General features: G+C 39.4%; 1 protein-coding gene and 1 long non-coding RNA gene across 2 annotated transcripts; one reads left to right on the forward strand and one right to left on the reverse strand.

Annotated features, from left to right (window-relative positions):
* Positions 1 to 470: 470 nt before the first annotated feature.
* On the reverse strand, positions 471 to 4,151 carry LOC101850984. Its single transcript, XR_220870.2, has 3 exons — positions 4,005 to 4,151; positions 3,544 to 3,617; positions 471 to 617 (listed from the first exon to the last, which is right to left on the reverse strand). It is a non-coding gene; the product is annotated as an uncharacterized LOC101850984 (long non-coding RNA).
* A 4,379-nt stretch (positions 4,152 to 8,530) lies between these two features.
* LOC101851144 lies at positions 8,531 to 15,610 on the forward strand. The gene is made up of 2 exons (XM_005106452.3): positions 8,531 to 8,656; positions 12,164 to 15,610. Exon 2 carries the CDS (start codon positions 12,327 to 12,329, stop codon positions 13,566 to 13,568), a length of 1,242 nt encoding a protein of 413 aa, XP_005106509.1. The 5' UTR covers positions 8,531 to 8,656; positions 12,164 to 12,326; the 3' UTR covers positions 13,569 to 15,610.
* Positions 15,611 to 17,332: the final 1,722 nt, after the last annotated feature.

Consider the following 17,332-nt stretch of genomic DNA (forward strand, 5'->3'; position numbering starts at 1 on the left):
AATAATAAAAAAATAAAAAATTAATTTTTAATCGCTTATCACATGGAACAATCCAATCTTGCTCGCTTAACCATCACACACGTTGGATATTCTCTCCCCTCCTCTCCCCTGACAGTTCTAAACAGGCAGAAGACATGATTTCAATTCCTGAGCCGGAAAGTTTTCATCGAAATTCTCTGTCGGTCTACTGAGAAGTCATATCCCACTCAGTCCAAGTTGACCTTGACAGCAGGGTTGAATAAGCCCACCCACCTCCCTTATCATCTAAATTGTGTCAAAGTGAGAGTAAAACATTTTTCTTGAATAAAAAAAAAATTAACCCACAAAAAAAAAAGAAAACAAGAAGTACCAACCAACCAGACGTTCCATGCAAGCACCTTCACTGGACTGTCCCCGTGGTTTTATGCACCCCGCTTAATTTTGCATAATTTCTTATTATTTTCCTTTATCATTCCTTGTTAAAAGGGCTCAATTTGCATAATTTCATAATTTTTTTCGCATAAAACCACAGGGACAGACTTGACCCCTTGACAGATGGCAGCTAGCCAGGTCCAGCGCTGAGACACAGCTCCTGCCCGTATGGGAGATCAGAAAATGTCCCCATGGCACACTGGCACCTGTGGTAAAGAGAATCCCATCAACACAATAAGTTAGTTTTAGTTTTAGTAGAGGTTTTACGGCACTTGCAACACAATAAGGTCATATAAGTGCAGAAGATTAGAGGTGTTACAATAGAGTTAGAAACACAAAAAAGAAGGAGGAGAGATAAGGACGATAGATGTTTGATAGGAAAGAAGGAGCAAACCACACTGGAGCACCTGCCAACCACCCGCAGGATGGGAGATCAGAAAGTGTCCCCACTGACACCTGCGGTAAAGGGAATCCCATCGACACAATTAATATTTCGTGAAGGGAAAAGTAATGAAGAACAGACACACAAAAACAACATATAGGGAAGACTGCTGTATTGGAAACACGCATAGTCTAACTGCTTCCACAAAGCAAAATTAAAGACAATCTCCATACATAAATATTTATCCACACGCTTTGTGTCTCAAGGTAGCAGCTTGTGTCATAACTCGGGGTGTTGGCAAAAAAACTCTCTTTTCAGCGCACTGGGAAGGGGAAAAATACACTGCAAATCGAAATTCCAGGTATTGTTCACGGATATAATGGTGAAAAATCAGTTCCTTTTGAAAAATTTGAAAAACCCCAGTCACAATGATCTAGGTGCTCTCCCATGGTGTATAAACTGCAGACAGCATTAATGATGTCCACTTATGACTTAAAAATGCATGGATCACTTCTGTAATATTGAAAACCATTTTGAATTCAAAGATCATTTCATTAAAGTAGTGGAGACGAAACCAGGCGACAGAACATGGTAAGAGAGCAGGAAAGGAGGTGAAAGGAGAACATTTTAGAGAAGAAAGTTTTCCGTGGATGTTGAGATATATTTGAAATTGAACGAGGTGGGGTCACCTGGTTTCAAAGGTAAAATAAACGAAGAAATGGACACCAAAGTTTGGTGATTTCCATAGCTTGAGAGTCCTTGATACCTGAAAATCTCCATTTTCGTGCCTTTAATCAACATTTAAAAATAAGTAAAATCCACATAAAAAAGTATTTTTAAATGGATATAAAAGGTGTTAGGGCAAAAAACACAAATTCTGTAAAAATTGATAAACCTGCGGGAAAATGCAGATATCTTCGATTTAATTATTTTGACTAGTGTCTGATTTCACCACGCTGCCTCACATATACATGATACATATATAGATGCGTTTTTCTCAACTGTGCATGCTTATTGCTAGACTGTGGACAGTTGAAACTGAAAAGTAAGAAACCAAGAAACAGCAGCAACTTTGATGAGCAAACAGAAGGTGACTACGAACGTCTGTGGAATGAGTAGCATTCAGGCGCTTCGGCGTCACATGCACAACATAAAATGAGTTTGATTCTTGAGGGGAAGCAGAGACTTTGAATTCCTCTCTACTCTCTGCTCATGGTGGTCCTGACTGTCAGGGTCAAAGTACTCAAAGCTCCAACCTCCTGGATGATTATGGTGTTCATAGGGGTGTAAAATACCTACAATTATAATACGTTAAAAAAGTTGACTCAATAATAAAGATGGCAAAATTAGCGAGAAAATAGGCGCCAAAGTTTGGTAGCTACCATAGCCTGAGAGTCTTTTGAAACTGAAAATTTACTTTTTTTGTACTGTTAATCAATGTTTCTCAGTAGGCCTAAAAATCCACACAAATTTATACGTTTTTAAATGAACATCAATTGTATTGATTCAAAAAACAGAAAATTAGAAAAAAAATTGCCCATCTGCCAAAACAATGCCAATTTCTTTGATTTCATTAATTTGACGAGCGCCTGATTTCACCATGATGCCTCACATAGTGTTATTAGTATAATCATAACATAAAGCTTTTTCATTTGCCATGATTTAGATGAAAAAAATACCCAACTATTTTGAAAAAAAGTCAAATTATTTGCAATTGTAGGAGGTGGGGGCTGCCTGGTTTCAGAAGTAAAATTAGCAAGAAAATGGCCAATTCAATTTACTTATTTTTCATAATTGAAATTAGCATTTTCTTTGTTTTTGTTAGACAAACACAAGCGCCATTAACTGTAAACTTAGATAACAATTTATTGAATGTCAGTGATTAAATCAATTGTGCCTGATGAGAATAAAAACATTAATAAATAAATCACAAGGTAACAAAAATAATATCAGATATTATTGCAAGGAACAAAATGGCAACTGAAGGAATTTTGAAAGTATATATTATCACTTTCATACAATATTAACAGAAGGATATTACAATAACCAACAATTTAGATCATATATTGAAATTACCCATTGAGTTGTTTGGAGTTGAAGGTTTGAAAAGAAACACAATATAATACAGTATTCAATTTACTTTTTTGTTTAATTGAAATTATAGCATTTTCTTCTTTTTTATTTTTAGAAAAACACAAACATTTTCTTCATTTTTTGTCTGTGACCATGATCATAATTCATTGATATAGAAGATTAAGGCTTTTTTTTTGCAGTTGCTTAAATTAATCATTAGTTAAAATAAATAAAGAAAATGCATTTTGCACTAAAAGAACATACTTTTAGCAACTAAAAATTCCAAACTGAGTCAACATTTTTTTGTTTTACTTTTAAAAAATTATAAAAATCTGATTTAAATTTTTAAAATCTCATTTAAATTTTAAAAATCTTTTCTTTTTTTTTTTTTATTAAAAAAATCACCAACACTGGTAAAACAGAGTAACAAACACAAAAAAAGAATGAAGAGAGATGAGGATGATAGATCTTTTAACAAGAAAGAATTTTAAGGAGCAGACCAGACCAGAGCATCTGCCAACCACCAACATACAGGCATTTGGGCGGAACAGGACATGATAAGACGAAGCAGGAAATGTCTCAGACTTAACAGTACAGTAAGGTAGGAGGAATCAGTTTCTGACCAAAAGAAAAACAAACTACAAGTGAAAATTCAAGAAAAATCCACACATACTCACTTGGGATAAACATCAGTAATGTGTGAGATTCCGAGACAACTATAGATGATCATCAGTTCAGAGGGTCGCAGATTCTGAAATCAGATAATAGTTAATAGGGGAAGTTGTGGATCTTCCAAAGTACTCGAGAGTTGACACAGACATAGTTTCCACCAACCATAATTAAAGAAAGAATTTATGGAACGCGTTGTCATAACAAGAGAAGAAAAATAAAGGAAAAACACTTTTTAATTTCCTGAAGAGATATTTTTTTGGATCAAACGCAAGACAAATAAATGAACAAGCTTTAAGATGATGCAAATAACGCCACATGCACGAAAATTGACAAGTGCTTGATTTCAGCGCTTCATGACACAATTTGAGACGCATAAGTACTATCATAATATAATAAATAATCATGATAATACTTGCATTTTTTAAACACATCTCTACAGAGTCTACAGAACGCTCTGTTCACTTACAAACATGTGTTCCTTATAATTGAACAGTCATCACATTTGGGAAATCCGAAAAGGAGCACTTATCTATGTTGATGGTAGTGCAGTAGAACATGGCAATAGCATGACTTTTGATTCCAGAAGAAAAATCCCGCTGTAGGCGAGTTCCTGCTATAGGAATGCAAAAGGGAAATTACAGAAAAATTTCTAAATATCAAAATGATTACCTCCCCTCTATATCAATAAAATTTGCGTTTTTCATTGGTATTCCTTTTCTTGTGAACTTTGCTGATTATCTCGGCTTTAAATACGAATGAGAAGCATTTCCGTTTGTCTTTGTTGGAAGCCATCTTTTCCTCGTTGTTTGTGCCGTCTATTATACTGTTAGGCCTACTGTAAAACTGGTGAAGTGGAAGCGTGCATATGCCCATGAGCATCAACGATCGCAATTCAATGAATCAGGAATTACACACTATACGCTTACTTTTTGGCCTAGCCTAGGCCTAGGGCTGAGGCCTATACGCTCTCATATTGAGCGTCTAAACTATGGCACATCACTTTTGGAGTGCCTCACATAACGCGTCTCTCCGCACCATCTCTCTCTGCCACTTGCCCCACCTCGCTCATCACTGGACTGGCCAATCACAACGCTGCACAGCTGACTGCCTGTTTTGATCTCGCCTACAGCCCCCCATCCCCTTTCCCCCCAGCTAGAGCTCGCTCCATCTCTCCCGCTGTACCCGAGTTCCGGACTTTCCTTGCCCAGCTAAACCCGAGCACAAATAATTGAGTTTACATAGAAGAAAAAAAAAAGGGGATTCCAGTAAGGTCCCGCTGTAGCGGGTACCGCTACAGTCATGCGAATGTTCATCAACTGTACAACTGTTATTCTGTCCGGATGCCTGTTATTGAAGAACTATTTTATTTATTATTGAATTAATACTAAACTAAAAAACATATATGCGAGATGAAATGTCTCCGCAAAATCCTTAACATCACAAGAAGAGGTGGGCAGAGAAATGAAGAAGAGAGCAACATTGGCACAAAGTCCAGTGTGCATTTCTATATAGAAAAACATAGAATAGAAAAATTAAAATGGTTCGGCTATATCTGTTATGAATGTCAAAGGAAGAAGAAGACCATGCAAAAGATGGATTGAGGGAGTCAAAGGAACCCTGAGAAATCATATATATTCATATTTATAACATCCCAGTTGAAAGAGCTGCAGAGCTGGCCTACCCTAGAAAACTGCGCTCCAAACATTCGAAATAATACGGCAACAGCCTACGCTCTAAGGTATCAAGCTAGCCAATTGCAAGCCCCCCTGAAACCCCCCACTGCTGTTATATGGCTGGTGCGCATTATAATATTATTGTCCCTGCGTTTTTCAGCAAAAAAACAATCTGAAATTATGCAAACTATCAGAAATTATGCAAAAAATGATAAAATTTTGCTAAATTATGTGGGGTGCATAAAACCCAAAGGACAGATTAGATGTTATAATACACATGTAAACACAGTGGGTCAATCAAAGTTCAATCTGGCCAAAATAAATTTCCAATACTAAAAATGGAGAAAAATATTCGAAGTGACTATTTCTCCGAACGTTCGGAGAAATAGTGCCGATCTTTATTTCTCCGAATGGTTTTCGGCTTCCGGTCTCGTGATTTTTTGCCTATTTATTGCGAGAGTTCGGCGCCAACTTTCATTCTGCCTCTGGTCTGGGAAGGAACACGTACCGCATGGCAAGCCCGCCTACAGACAACCTTCAGTAACACCCACCACACACCCACCACCATCATGCACATGTACACACACTAACTAAACATAACTAGTGGGCAACTTTTGAACGTATGACGAGCTGAACTGTGGATGGAGAGACAGTGTGAGTGAAAGAGCGGGTGAAAGGAAGAATGTGCGAGTGTATCCACAGGCGACAGCAACTAAAAGACGACGACACTGACCACCCCTGGCCTGGTCCACAGCTCACGAACAAAAGGAATGCAGCTCAGGCGGTGTTTTGCCTATATTATTGTCCATGGTTCGCAGGGAACAAGTGAGATTTTCTTTGTGTGTGCCTGGAGGGATGGGGTGGGGTATGAAAGTCATGCGGACGGGGATGAGCCGCGGGAGAGAACACGGGAATTGAATGAAAGAGTGAAACTGAAAGAGACGAATGACTCATGAGTCCTGGAGTGAATGGATCCTGTGTTTCTATTTTTGTATACTTTGAACTGTTACTGAATAAAGGCTGAAATAAAGCCCGAAAAACAAACAAACACACACACACACTCCTCACTCTCCACTTACTACCACACACGGACACACTCAAACACTCACACATACATACACACACACACACACACACACAGGAGCAAATTTTTGGGTCTAGATCTATATCTATTTAAATTTTCAACAGCTAGTCTAGATGAGATTTTTAGATGAGTGTAAAAACGTGAAAAAGAAAGGTTTCATAACAGAAAGAAATCAAAATTAGAACAGCCCATAAACAACAACAAACATTAACAAATAAGGGCGTGTGTCCACCTGTCCGAAGAAGATTGGCAGTTTTAACCCTAAATGTGCGTAATTTTAAAAAAAGTACAGGATATTACATGTAAATTATGGAATCACACACATTAAGGGGCTTGCCAGTGTCAGTACATTGGTCGCAGCAGTGACAAACGCAGATGCCAGTTCTGTGTGTCATTATCAATAACCCTCCGTAGATCTAGATCTAGACAGCACACGAGTGAACACAACACATTACGTTTAAAAGCAGCACCTTTCATAGGCAACACGTCATATCTATAGCGAAAAACTGTTTGGAATTGTAGCATTTCTTTATATAAATATTTACGGCGGACATTTTTTGGACCGATTGAACCATATTGTATACGAACAATCTTTGGTAGGCCCATACTATAATTATAGATCTATATAATATCCGAAATTTGGGGGAAAGGATGATATTTCAAAGTGTTCGGAGAAATAGTGCCCAGCTTTATTTTCCTGAACGTTCGGAGAAATAGTGCCCAGCTTTATTTTCCCGAACGTTCGGAGAAATAGTGCCGGCCAAAAATATTACTGGCTAATGTACGTGGTAGGGTTCATTTAGCCAACATCAACTACATGGTCACTTTTGTTCTTAGCAATCACTTCGGATCTGTTTCTAGATCTAGATCTATCTAGCTGTACATCATGTAAACAAACGGGAAGGCAATTCCCAAAGTTGAAAGAGCCCCACTTTGCCTACAGTAGTCTAGTCTACAGTAGTCTACAGCCTCACAACGTTGATACCGGAGAAGGAAGAGTAGATCTAGATTGTAGGCCTACAGCAATCATATGCTGTTGGAAATTGCTAGTGGGGTATGAGAATAAAATGTTGAAAATAAGGCTCGTTACCTGCTGTACTCTGTTTTAAACAATAGCATATAGATCTAGATCTATAACTATATGAGCCTTGAAAGCTCGTTTCGCTTACCTAGTTACTTAGCCATCGTATGGTAGCCCAGCAGTAGCCTAGGTAGCAGTAGTAGCAGTTATTCCCCTGGAACTGGAGTGGAAATAGGAAATCCCAGCCAAGCCAAAGCCTGGCTATGATGATGATTATTATAATCCACAGAATTCTACCCACAGAGAAATGTTTTTAATTTTTAAAAAAATAAAAAATTGCCTAATAAAATAAAACTTCTCTCACTATCAGACATGAAAAGTAGAAATGTGAACAAGTGCAAATAAAAGATAAAACTTTCCCCACTAGATCGATGTTTTGTGCCCGCCCCATTTCACAATTTGTATCATAATATCGTTATTATTATTATTATTATTATTAATTTTTTCTCTCTATTAGCTAGTAGTTGTTTTTGTTGATTTCTTTATTAATCTTTTAACCTAATTATCTGAGATGATGTCCTACATTATCTTGCTTCACAAAAAAAAAAAGCCACAGCTGTAGCCTAGCCTGCAGTGGACGCCGTTAATAGGCTATGGAGGCTATGGCCACAGACTATACATGTAGATCTGGTATAAGTTTATTAACTGTACGTAGACCTACACTAAAATGTTGTGGCTTGAGTGTGGTGTTGCGGGTTTTTTTGGGGGGTTTTTTTTGTTTTACTCTGCTTCTGATTTTCTTCTTCTCGGGAAATAATATTAATAGTAGGCCTATAGACTATAGTTCAATCGACGGAGATCTCGTCTATTATTATGTAGGTCATCTATGGTCACGTCGACTGGCGTGCTCACTTTCAATCATGCATCCCCCTCCCCCCCTTTCCACCTTTCTCTGTTCGACCTTTTTTTCTCCATAAGCCTAAACATGACATGACCTACAATAGTAAGCCTAGGCCTAAACAATTAAAATCCGTTAAAAATCGGTTTCTAGGCCTAGAGCGAGCCATCTGGAGGGATTCTTTTTGTTTGACACTTTTGTGCTCTGTGGGCTCGCTGTAAATTTAAGTCCCACCCATTTGGACAGACTAGCCAACCAAGTACAAGTACTAATTTTAGAAAGACCTGTCATTGGTTCCTTCCCCTACGCTTGTGTGTATACATCAAGATCTCTGTCGGACCGGTGTCCTGGCTGGTAAACATTGTGTGTGTGTTCGAGAGACATTCTCTCTGGTCAAAGACTAAAATCACCCGCTCAACTCTTCAAATTGTGATTTCCAAACGTGAGTGTCGTACTGGATAAACTTGTCCGAAGTTTTATATTGTTATGGCCATTGTTTACTCAAAATACAAGCTTGCTCAAAAGTCGGTCAGTTCACTTTTCATCATCTCTGCTCTGTGACAATGAACAGGGTTGATATTCGTCAGGTTTTCACTTTTCCTCTTCGTTTGAGTTTGTTAATTGACGTGTTTTTATATAAATATATGACAGGCAGCTATACTGATTTTGTTAAGTAATGTATATCTATATTAGAAATTATATGAAACTGTAAATTATTAAATTTTTGTTTCTGAAATGTGTGTGGAAATCGGTCAAGTGACGGTTGCGTGGATTGACCTGTTTGTTTTCACCGACTTTTGGAAACTCTTATTTATATCATGAAAATTTGATTACACATCATTTTAGATCGGAAAAGAGTAATTAAAATGCAGAGAAGCAATGGTTTGCTTCCGAAATGAAGTGCTTAGTGGCAAAAAAATTCGTTTTGGCTGAGAAAATAGTCCTATGCTCGCGTCTTAATATGGCCGCATTTTCGTGACCCTGTGAACTGTCAAGGACGGTTGGTATACGACATGAGAGGGGAGGGGCTATGGGGGAGCGATCGCTCTAACATTATTGCATCGACGCTTCCCTTGTTTTTAACCTTGCGATGTTTATTTATTTATTTTTTTAATAGATCTAGATCTAATCTAGACCTGTGCTTTACGATATTTAACCAAAGCCAGTAGCCAAGGTCACTCTTTTTTCACAAAGCCCCCAATAATTTCATCCCTAGATCTAATTAGATCTAGAAACTGCACCGCCGAAGTAAATATAAAGCGGGTTCGATGGTCGTCCTGTCCTGGCCCTGGGCAGTCTGGTGACTGACTTGACTAGGTATATAGATCTATATATAGATCTAACTACTATGCGTGCAGTTTGTAGTCTTGACTCAGGGTCAGGACCCCCTTTAGAAAAAAAAACGACTAAATGAATAAGCCTAGCCTACCCAACAACCATAATTCAAGTCAACATTATTTGACACAAAGCAGATCTTGCCAGATATAATATAGATCTAGAATCTATTATTAATAATTTACAGATGAACACAATGTAGCCTAATCACAGAATTCTTAGAATTCTGTGAGCCTAATTCAATAATGTACTTGCCATGCCTCCACCCACGCATGTGGGCCTGCTGCCTACACACGCTAGACCTAGGCTACTGTCACACACACACAAATAGATCTAGATTGTTTGTATGTCTTAATTCTAGAAAGCATTGCTTCAAGTTGGTTATTTTTTTATTTTTAAAATAATTTATTTGTTTATTTATTTATTTTTTACACAAACACTTTTTAATTAATTATATATAGATCTAGACTATATATTTAAAAAAAATTTTTTTTTTTTTTTTTTTTGGGGGGGGGGGGGGTTATTAGAGGAAGAAGATCCAACCTAAGGTTAGGGGAAGCGTGGTTACGATCACCCCTTCTTCCAGGTCTTGTATCAAATTAAAGCCTCAGTACAGTGAAGTTTCTTCATGTGTGAGGCTGGAAAGATCAGGGGGGAAGGCTGACTTGTTTGACAAGGTAATCAAAGCGAGACAAGGAACCAGATGAAAGAGATGACACACAATAATCTTATTCCAGGCAGCATTATGGAGTGGCCCAAAAGGGGTGAACAGGATATTGTGTGGCAATGCAATTGTTTTGAATATTAGGCATACGTTGGTGATTATGTAGGTTACATTTTTCTATATTTTATAATGTCTACGTCTATGGGTGAATTTGACTGTGACGATGTTCCAAAATTAGGCGCTTCGCCACTGGGAAAGATAATTAAATCAGGCCTACTGGGAAGTTTCCAAGACAGATCTAAAAGTCACTAATTTTTTTAACCTTTAACTGCAATTTGGACAGTGTACGTTCAATGAGGTATCAAATTAATTCCATCATTACCACTGCCTACTAATTTGATTCTCTTAGTGAACCCCGTTATTACATCCATAGCTGAATATAAAGCATTGCTGGATATATAACTTGAAATTTCTCAAGCTGAGGTCTCTGTCACAATATGGATTTTAAAAAATCTTATATATGGGGTGCTCTTATAAAAGGGGGATCGCCCTAACAGTTTGTCGATCCCCCGATCCCCCAATTCACGGCCTGAAAACAAACACTTCGTTGTTTTTTAGGCTACAAGTCTGGCAATCGGTTTCTTGTGCCATGATGGTCACTTGCACGCTCAATCTGGCTAGCACTGCCAACCAAACCGACCTGATCGTGCCAATATTAATGATAACCCCGTATTAGAGCTTGTGGATCAATTGTCTGCTATTATTTTACTCATTGGCCCGTCCCACGTTCAGATATAAAGCACTTTTTTCCATCATTTTTTTGCTTTTTACCCTTATTTTGACTTTATATCCCCCGCAAATTATGAGTTTGAGATGTGTAGATATTTTTTATACACAAATAACTTTTAGTACGACAAGACCAATTGGGTAGTAATATTTGACACTTTAACAACATGCATGGCATGCCCCCCTGTATTTAAATGTAATTTGATATTTTGTATTTTTAAGTTTGATATTTTCTTGAAAACAATTGATTTGCAAATTGTGACCATGTGTTCTGCTGCAAAAATTATAATATCAGTTAAGCCCTGAAAACAGTGCATCTAGATCTAAAATCTAAGTGCGGGTCTAAAAGTAAAAATTTGCTGCCCTTCTTTATCGCAGCAAGTATTAAAATTGGAAGATATTAACAATTTTGAATCCTCTGTCTGAGGTGCAAAATTAAAAGATGTCCTCATTACTTGGGGCAACATCTCTCTCTGTGATTACTTGTAGAATTCTATTTTCATTATGGGGGGAAAGTATCGTGCATGCAAAGAGTATAGGAGCAAAGTAGGCCTACTAAAAGTTAAAACTTTCTCAGCACACTCAGGTTACCAAGTTAGCGTTTTTAAGGGACTGAACTATCTTGTACTTGTAGTTTCCCATCTTCCTGTTGTTAGTATCTCAAATTGAAACTGTAACAGTGGAAAAGTCTGTGTCAGCAGCTGAATTAGAACCATGTTGTCTTCCCCTCAAAGGCGAATGGTACAACTTTTTATTTTAGAGCAGATGTGTGCATTCTTTGAACTTAAGAGTTTCTCCATATTTTTTTCATAGTTTATGTTAAGTTTTTAAGTCTTTTAATCGTAACAGATGTGACACCCATATAGCGTTCAAGCCCGATTAAAGAACACAGGCTCTGAGCGCTTCACAAATAGAATAGTACACCCAGTGTTGAATATTTTCCAAATTCATTCTTAAACCAGAAAATTTTTGTAAGTGTGACTAGTATGCATTATTATAAGTTATAATATCATGTTCGATCGGGCTTTATCTTTGCAGTCTCCCTGTTGACTTTATGTTGTTTAGCTCTTTATTTTCTTGTGTTGACACTTTGACACATTCCCCTTTTCTGCTTTTTTTCTTTGCATTTTCTTAATGTTCTCTTTGTCCTTCTCGTTGTTCCAGGAAAAATCAGTGTGATCTGGGAGATGATGAGCCACAGTGACAGTGTCATCGTGGGTGTCGTGAGATTCTCCTGAGTTCTTGGACAGATATGTTGTGTGGTATTTGTTGTTGAATAGTACAAGTTGATTTTGCTGATAGTCAAGCTGTTGTAACTTGTGTAAAAATGTCGGGGGTTTCGAAGCCCGTGATTGAGAAGTCTCCCACAGTAATTGTTGTGGAGAAAGAAGTGGATGACAAGGGAAGCGGTGTGGTTTCCGGAGACCATGTTGCTCGTGATGTGTTAGTGGAGAGTAGGAAGGGACTGTCAGAACCGCTAGTGGTGGACGTGGACAAGAAAGACACACCCGGTCTCCCTCCCATCGACATCAACGAGCTAGCTAATGTGCTGCGCAACCCGGATATGCCCTCGCACAAGATCATGAAAGAAGTCGCTGATAAGATTGTTTCAAACTGTGAGAAGTCAGCAGATGCTAAGACGCCTGCAGACGTGCCGGGTATGAAGAATTTGTTTGACTGCATCATGGAGGTGTCTCTCCTACAGCAGGACTCTGATAATTCCGATGATGACGAACCCGAAGAAGATCACGAGCCAATCATACGCCACATCCCGTGCCGTTTTTGCAGCAAGGTGTTTGGCAGCACTATGACCATGAAGACTCACGTGCTGGTAGCTCACCCACGGGAAGACCCGGTGGTTCTTAACGTCCAGCAGCTCACCAAGAATGAGTTGGAGGCCACAGGCGACAAGTCTGGTCCGTCCAGCCGTAAGCGATCAAAGAGCTCAGGTAGGTCTGACCTTGACGGGAGAGAAAAGAAAAGTCGGCATCCGTCGAAGACAGACGAGGCCAAGGCAGCGTCGGTAGGGGCAGAGAACATCCCGGTGGGGACGCGGAGAGCGTCTTTGTCAAGATCTCAGTCCAAGGTCAGTCCCAATGCGGTCAGCCGCCAGTCTACGGAACAGCAAGATGTGGCCAAGCCACGGTCAGAGATTCCCGAGACACCGGCTGTGCTCAGCGATCCCGACACCGCAACTGAAGCCACCACGGCAGCAGCAGCGCCATCTGTCAGATCTTCTTCTAGAACTAGCGAGGCTTCACAGTCTGCTGGGTCTGGTCAGAAGAGGGCGTCAAAGAGAGAAATAGAGGAGGATAGGAATCTCAACACTGACTCTTCTGGTGGGAGTGAAGAGACAGTCAGAGAACCCAGCGCCTCCAAAAGGCAGAGGCTAAGTCAGGGGTCGACCGCGGCAGCATCTACCGAGGCTCCAACAGGAAGTGCCATAAGCTCACGCTCTCGGAGGTCCTTGAATGCTGAGAAACGAGCAGAGTCGGGAGACAAGTCAACAAGTGAGACGCCATCACCCGCACCTCAAGGGAGGCCGCGGAGATCTTCCCGGCGACTGTGAGGACTACTTAACGTTGTCATGACTAGACGCAGCACAGGTGACGTGTTGGGGACTGTGGTGATACACCAGCCAGCTCAGAATTTAACGTTTACATATGTACACGCAACACAAGAGAGGTGTTGAATACTGTTGTTAATGCATCAACTCATCAGAGCTTGAGATTTTGAGTCATGTGAGTGTGAGTAGTCTACGAGTCTGCCTCACAGACCCACACCTACACCTGGGGTTTAGACGTTGTCTTTGCAAGATGATGGAAGTTGTTACTACAATTACGGGCAAGTTTCAGTCAAGGTGATGTTCAGACTTGTGAGTGAGTGCATGTGCATGTTGAGGCGATTGCGGCTCCAGAACTCTCCAAGACGAGGTGCCATGTGGAGGCAGCAGACACACAAGACAGTGGTGAATCTGTCGTCCTATTGCAAGCCTTGATCACATCCGTAGGATGGTCCGGACGCAGGCCTTGCTGGCAGCTGTGGGGTATATAGAGCTCTAAGAGGGGTTCTTTGTTGGATGTTTACAACCAGATACTGCAAAGCAGGTTTCTTCTCATAAGCATTTAGTTCTTCTTTTTTGGGAGTAGGTTCACCCATGTGTATATTGCATTTTTGGAAATGCTGTTTTCATAGGTTATGTTTAATGATTGCAGAAATTTGATGCTTGGGGAGTGCAACCCTCCACATTTGTGAGAGATTAGATGTTTGTGAAAAGAAACCTGGTTTACAGTAAGGATCTCATCTACTTGTTTCTCAGACCAACATTTTTTGTCCTTTTCTCATAATGAATTTGGTGCACAGCTTGTGATACTTTCATGTGCCCCTGTCCGTTACGGCGAGAGTTTGTGCAGTCCGTGGTAGATGTGTGCCTGTGGGTGGATGTACATGTGGCTGTGTTCTGTCACAGACCGGTGGATGTATGTGTGGCTGTGTTCTGTGTGCCTGTGGGTGGATGTAAATGTACGTGTGGCTGTGTTCTGTGTGCCTGTGGGTGGATGTAAATGTACGTGTGGCTGTGTTCTATGTACCTGTGGGTGGATGTAAATGTACGTGTGGCTGTGTTCTGTGTGCCTGTGTTCTGTGTGCCTGTTGGTGGATGTACGTGTGGCTGTGTTCTGTCACACACCGATGGACACGGGTGGTGAGACTGGGAGGGAAGCGTGTAGAATTTTCAACTTGCATTTATGGAGAAAAAAAACCTTATAGTTCAGAACGCTTCCCTTTTGTTTTAAATTTAAAATTGTATTGATAGTGTTATGCTGTGTAACTGGTTTCTGGAACAGTTTTTTAGTAGACTGTTAAAAAAAGAGAATGGCCAAAAAATTGTTATAGAAAACACCTCGAATAGGTTAGGCCTCGGTACTTTTCTAATTATTCATAGTGCATGCTGACACAATAGTTTTTATTGAGAACCCACTGACTGACCTTAGCAATGGTTTTAGATCAAGAAAAAAGAGTTGTCCTCAGTTATACAACTAGAACATAATACCATTGATGTGTATGGTAATTTCAAGCTTCAAAGGATGAATTTAGTAAATGTAAGGCAACATATTCGAAGAAATGTGATATCATGTGTTTTGACATTAACTGCCTGTCTGGAGTTGTGTCACAGAGCTTGTAGGCAGCCAACATTTTCTCTAGGGTAAGAAAAGTTTTTTTTTTAAAGAAAGAAGCTGTGATTTGTGTTTTTCGTACTGGATTTAAATCGAAAAAAAAAAGAAATATATAATAATAAATGACTGTTGATATTCTTTGATACTTTTTGATAAATGATCCCTCTGGTTTTTTTTAAAAGAAGATTCTATTTAATGTAGGTAGGCCTAGTTCAAGTGTTTGGTATACATCTTGTTCAAGTGATTTATTTTTGTGAGGAGAGGTTTTAATGTGTGTGAAGAAAGATGGGGCCATGGGTGTCCGTACAAGCAGCCTCAAGACTTTGATCTCTATACCTGTTACTACATACACTCCGTGGAGGGTTCGGGGTGGCGGGATTTGGTGAGGAAAACTGAGAGAGAGTGACAAGGGAGGAGAGGGTAATTGGATAAGGAAGGAAAAGAAAGAAAGAGAGAGAGAGAGATGAGTGCAGGTTTTTATATAATGCTGATTATGTCTTTCATTGAGATCATGAGAAGGTGAGGATGCTGCTGTAGGTGTGAACTGTGGGTGTCTCGTGAGTGCAGCAGTGTGTCCCATACTGTTGTGTTAGCTGTTGCCACTCTTTGAGCTTCCCATTGTGGGCTGAGTTATGTCTGGTTTTGCTTGTCGTTCTATTTATAGAAATGCTGCACATGATTTATTATTATATATTTCGAGCAACGAGTCACGATATTTTCACTTTGACGTAATTTTTTAGTGTGATACAATTTGTTGGGTTTTTTTATACTTGGTGACGTCTCCATCATCTTTGTAGCTGAGAGCTGAGCGGAAAATGACCCTAGCCGCTAGTAGCACTATCTGTGAGAGTGAGAGAGAAGTCACCTCAAGGCTGGTGAATGTTTTTCTGTGGGGGACTGTAAGTGACAATCATATCATGCCATGTGTTTCAGTGTTCTATGATGATTTTGTCGAAGGGCATATATAATGGAAGTGGGAGACATTTCGGCTAAAAATACAGCACAATGTTTGCAAAATGTATTCATTTTATGTCAGGTGACTGGGTTTTTTTTTAGCGCCTCTTAGGTGGGTCGCTAAACCAAAGTAAAACCTAGCTACGGTAGACATTATATTATATATATATATATTTGGATCTGAAAGTGGAAGGCATTTTTAGAAATAAAATTTTGGGTATTTTTGTGTGTAGAAAATGTACCTGCAATAGTACGGTTGACTGATCAGGAACAAGGAGAAAAACTGAGATGATATATGTGTATACTTGATAACAAAATTAGTGAGACAAGTATAAGTATATAAGCCAACTATGATGAATAGATGTGTGGTCAAGGGAGATAACAATGAGGAGCAGGTTTTGTCTGCAATGTGGGGGAGGACTGTGATGATTAGATGTGTGGGATTGTGGGAGAGAAAGCTCACAGTCAGAGGTGAAGAGATGTGGGTTTGTATAATTAACTTAATCGCTCAACAAGGGCGCATCTTCGTGTTATGATTACTTTCTGATATCAGCTGGGCTGACCATAGTGACGTCGATGAATTGTACACAAACTACATTTTCTTTTTGTGAGCACAAACTACACTAAACTGATATTGTCTATGTTTTCCAAAGAAGGTTTTCCTTCTTACAATCTCGTGACCTCACAGTGCTTTCATTTCTTGTCGTATCTCCATTTTTTTTAAACCAAAAAAATGTGACTTCTTCTTAAGCTCACTACTCTGTGTTATGAACTGTTTTCTTTGTTTTATTTAAATTGGAGATACGACAGGTTAGCCCTGAGGCCGCGATCTGTTGAAGGAAGATGGTTCCAATCTTCGTGATTGTCTGTTTCGTACTGGTACGTCACGTACTGTCATGGGTTGTTTTTGCCTGTGGTTTGCATTCTTCTTTTTTTTTCAGCATCAAAAAGGACTCTCACATTTGTTCTCTCTCTTCCTCTACTGTGAATTGTGTTGTGGCCTTTTGTGGGTTGAGCCAATTCAGCTCTCCCTCTTTACCACCTTAGTCCAGCAACACAACTGGTTCAGTGATTGGCTGTGTTATTAGATGAGTTTAGCACTGTTCTGCCTTCGTGAAAAGAGATGTATCATGAGATATTTGTTTTTTGGGGTTTTTTTTAGACATTGAAAATTATGGGAAAAGTAAAGTATGACACCCCCCCC

Source organism: Aplysia californica, unplaced genomic scaffold (genome assembly GCF_000002075.1).
Source record: "Aplysia californica isolate F4 #8 unplaced genomic scaffold, AplCal3.0 scaffold00534, whole genome shotgun sequence".
Lineage (NCBI taxonomy): Eukaryota > Metazoa > Mollusca > Gastropoda > Aplysiida > Aplysiidae > Aplysia > Aplysia californica.

Coding starts and splice junctions, on each gene's coding strand:
- LOC101851144 (XM_005106452.3), top strand. CDS start 12,327: ATGTCGGGGGTTTCGAAGCCCGTGATTGAGAAGTCTCCCACAGTAATT.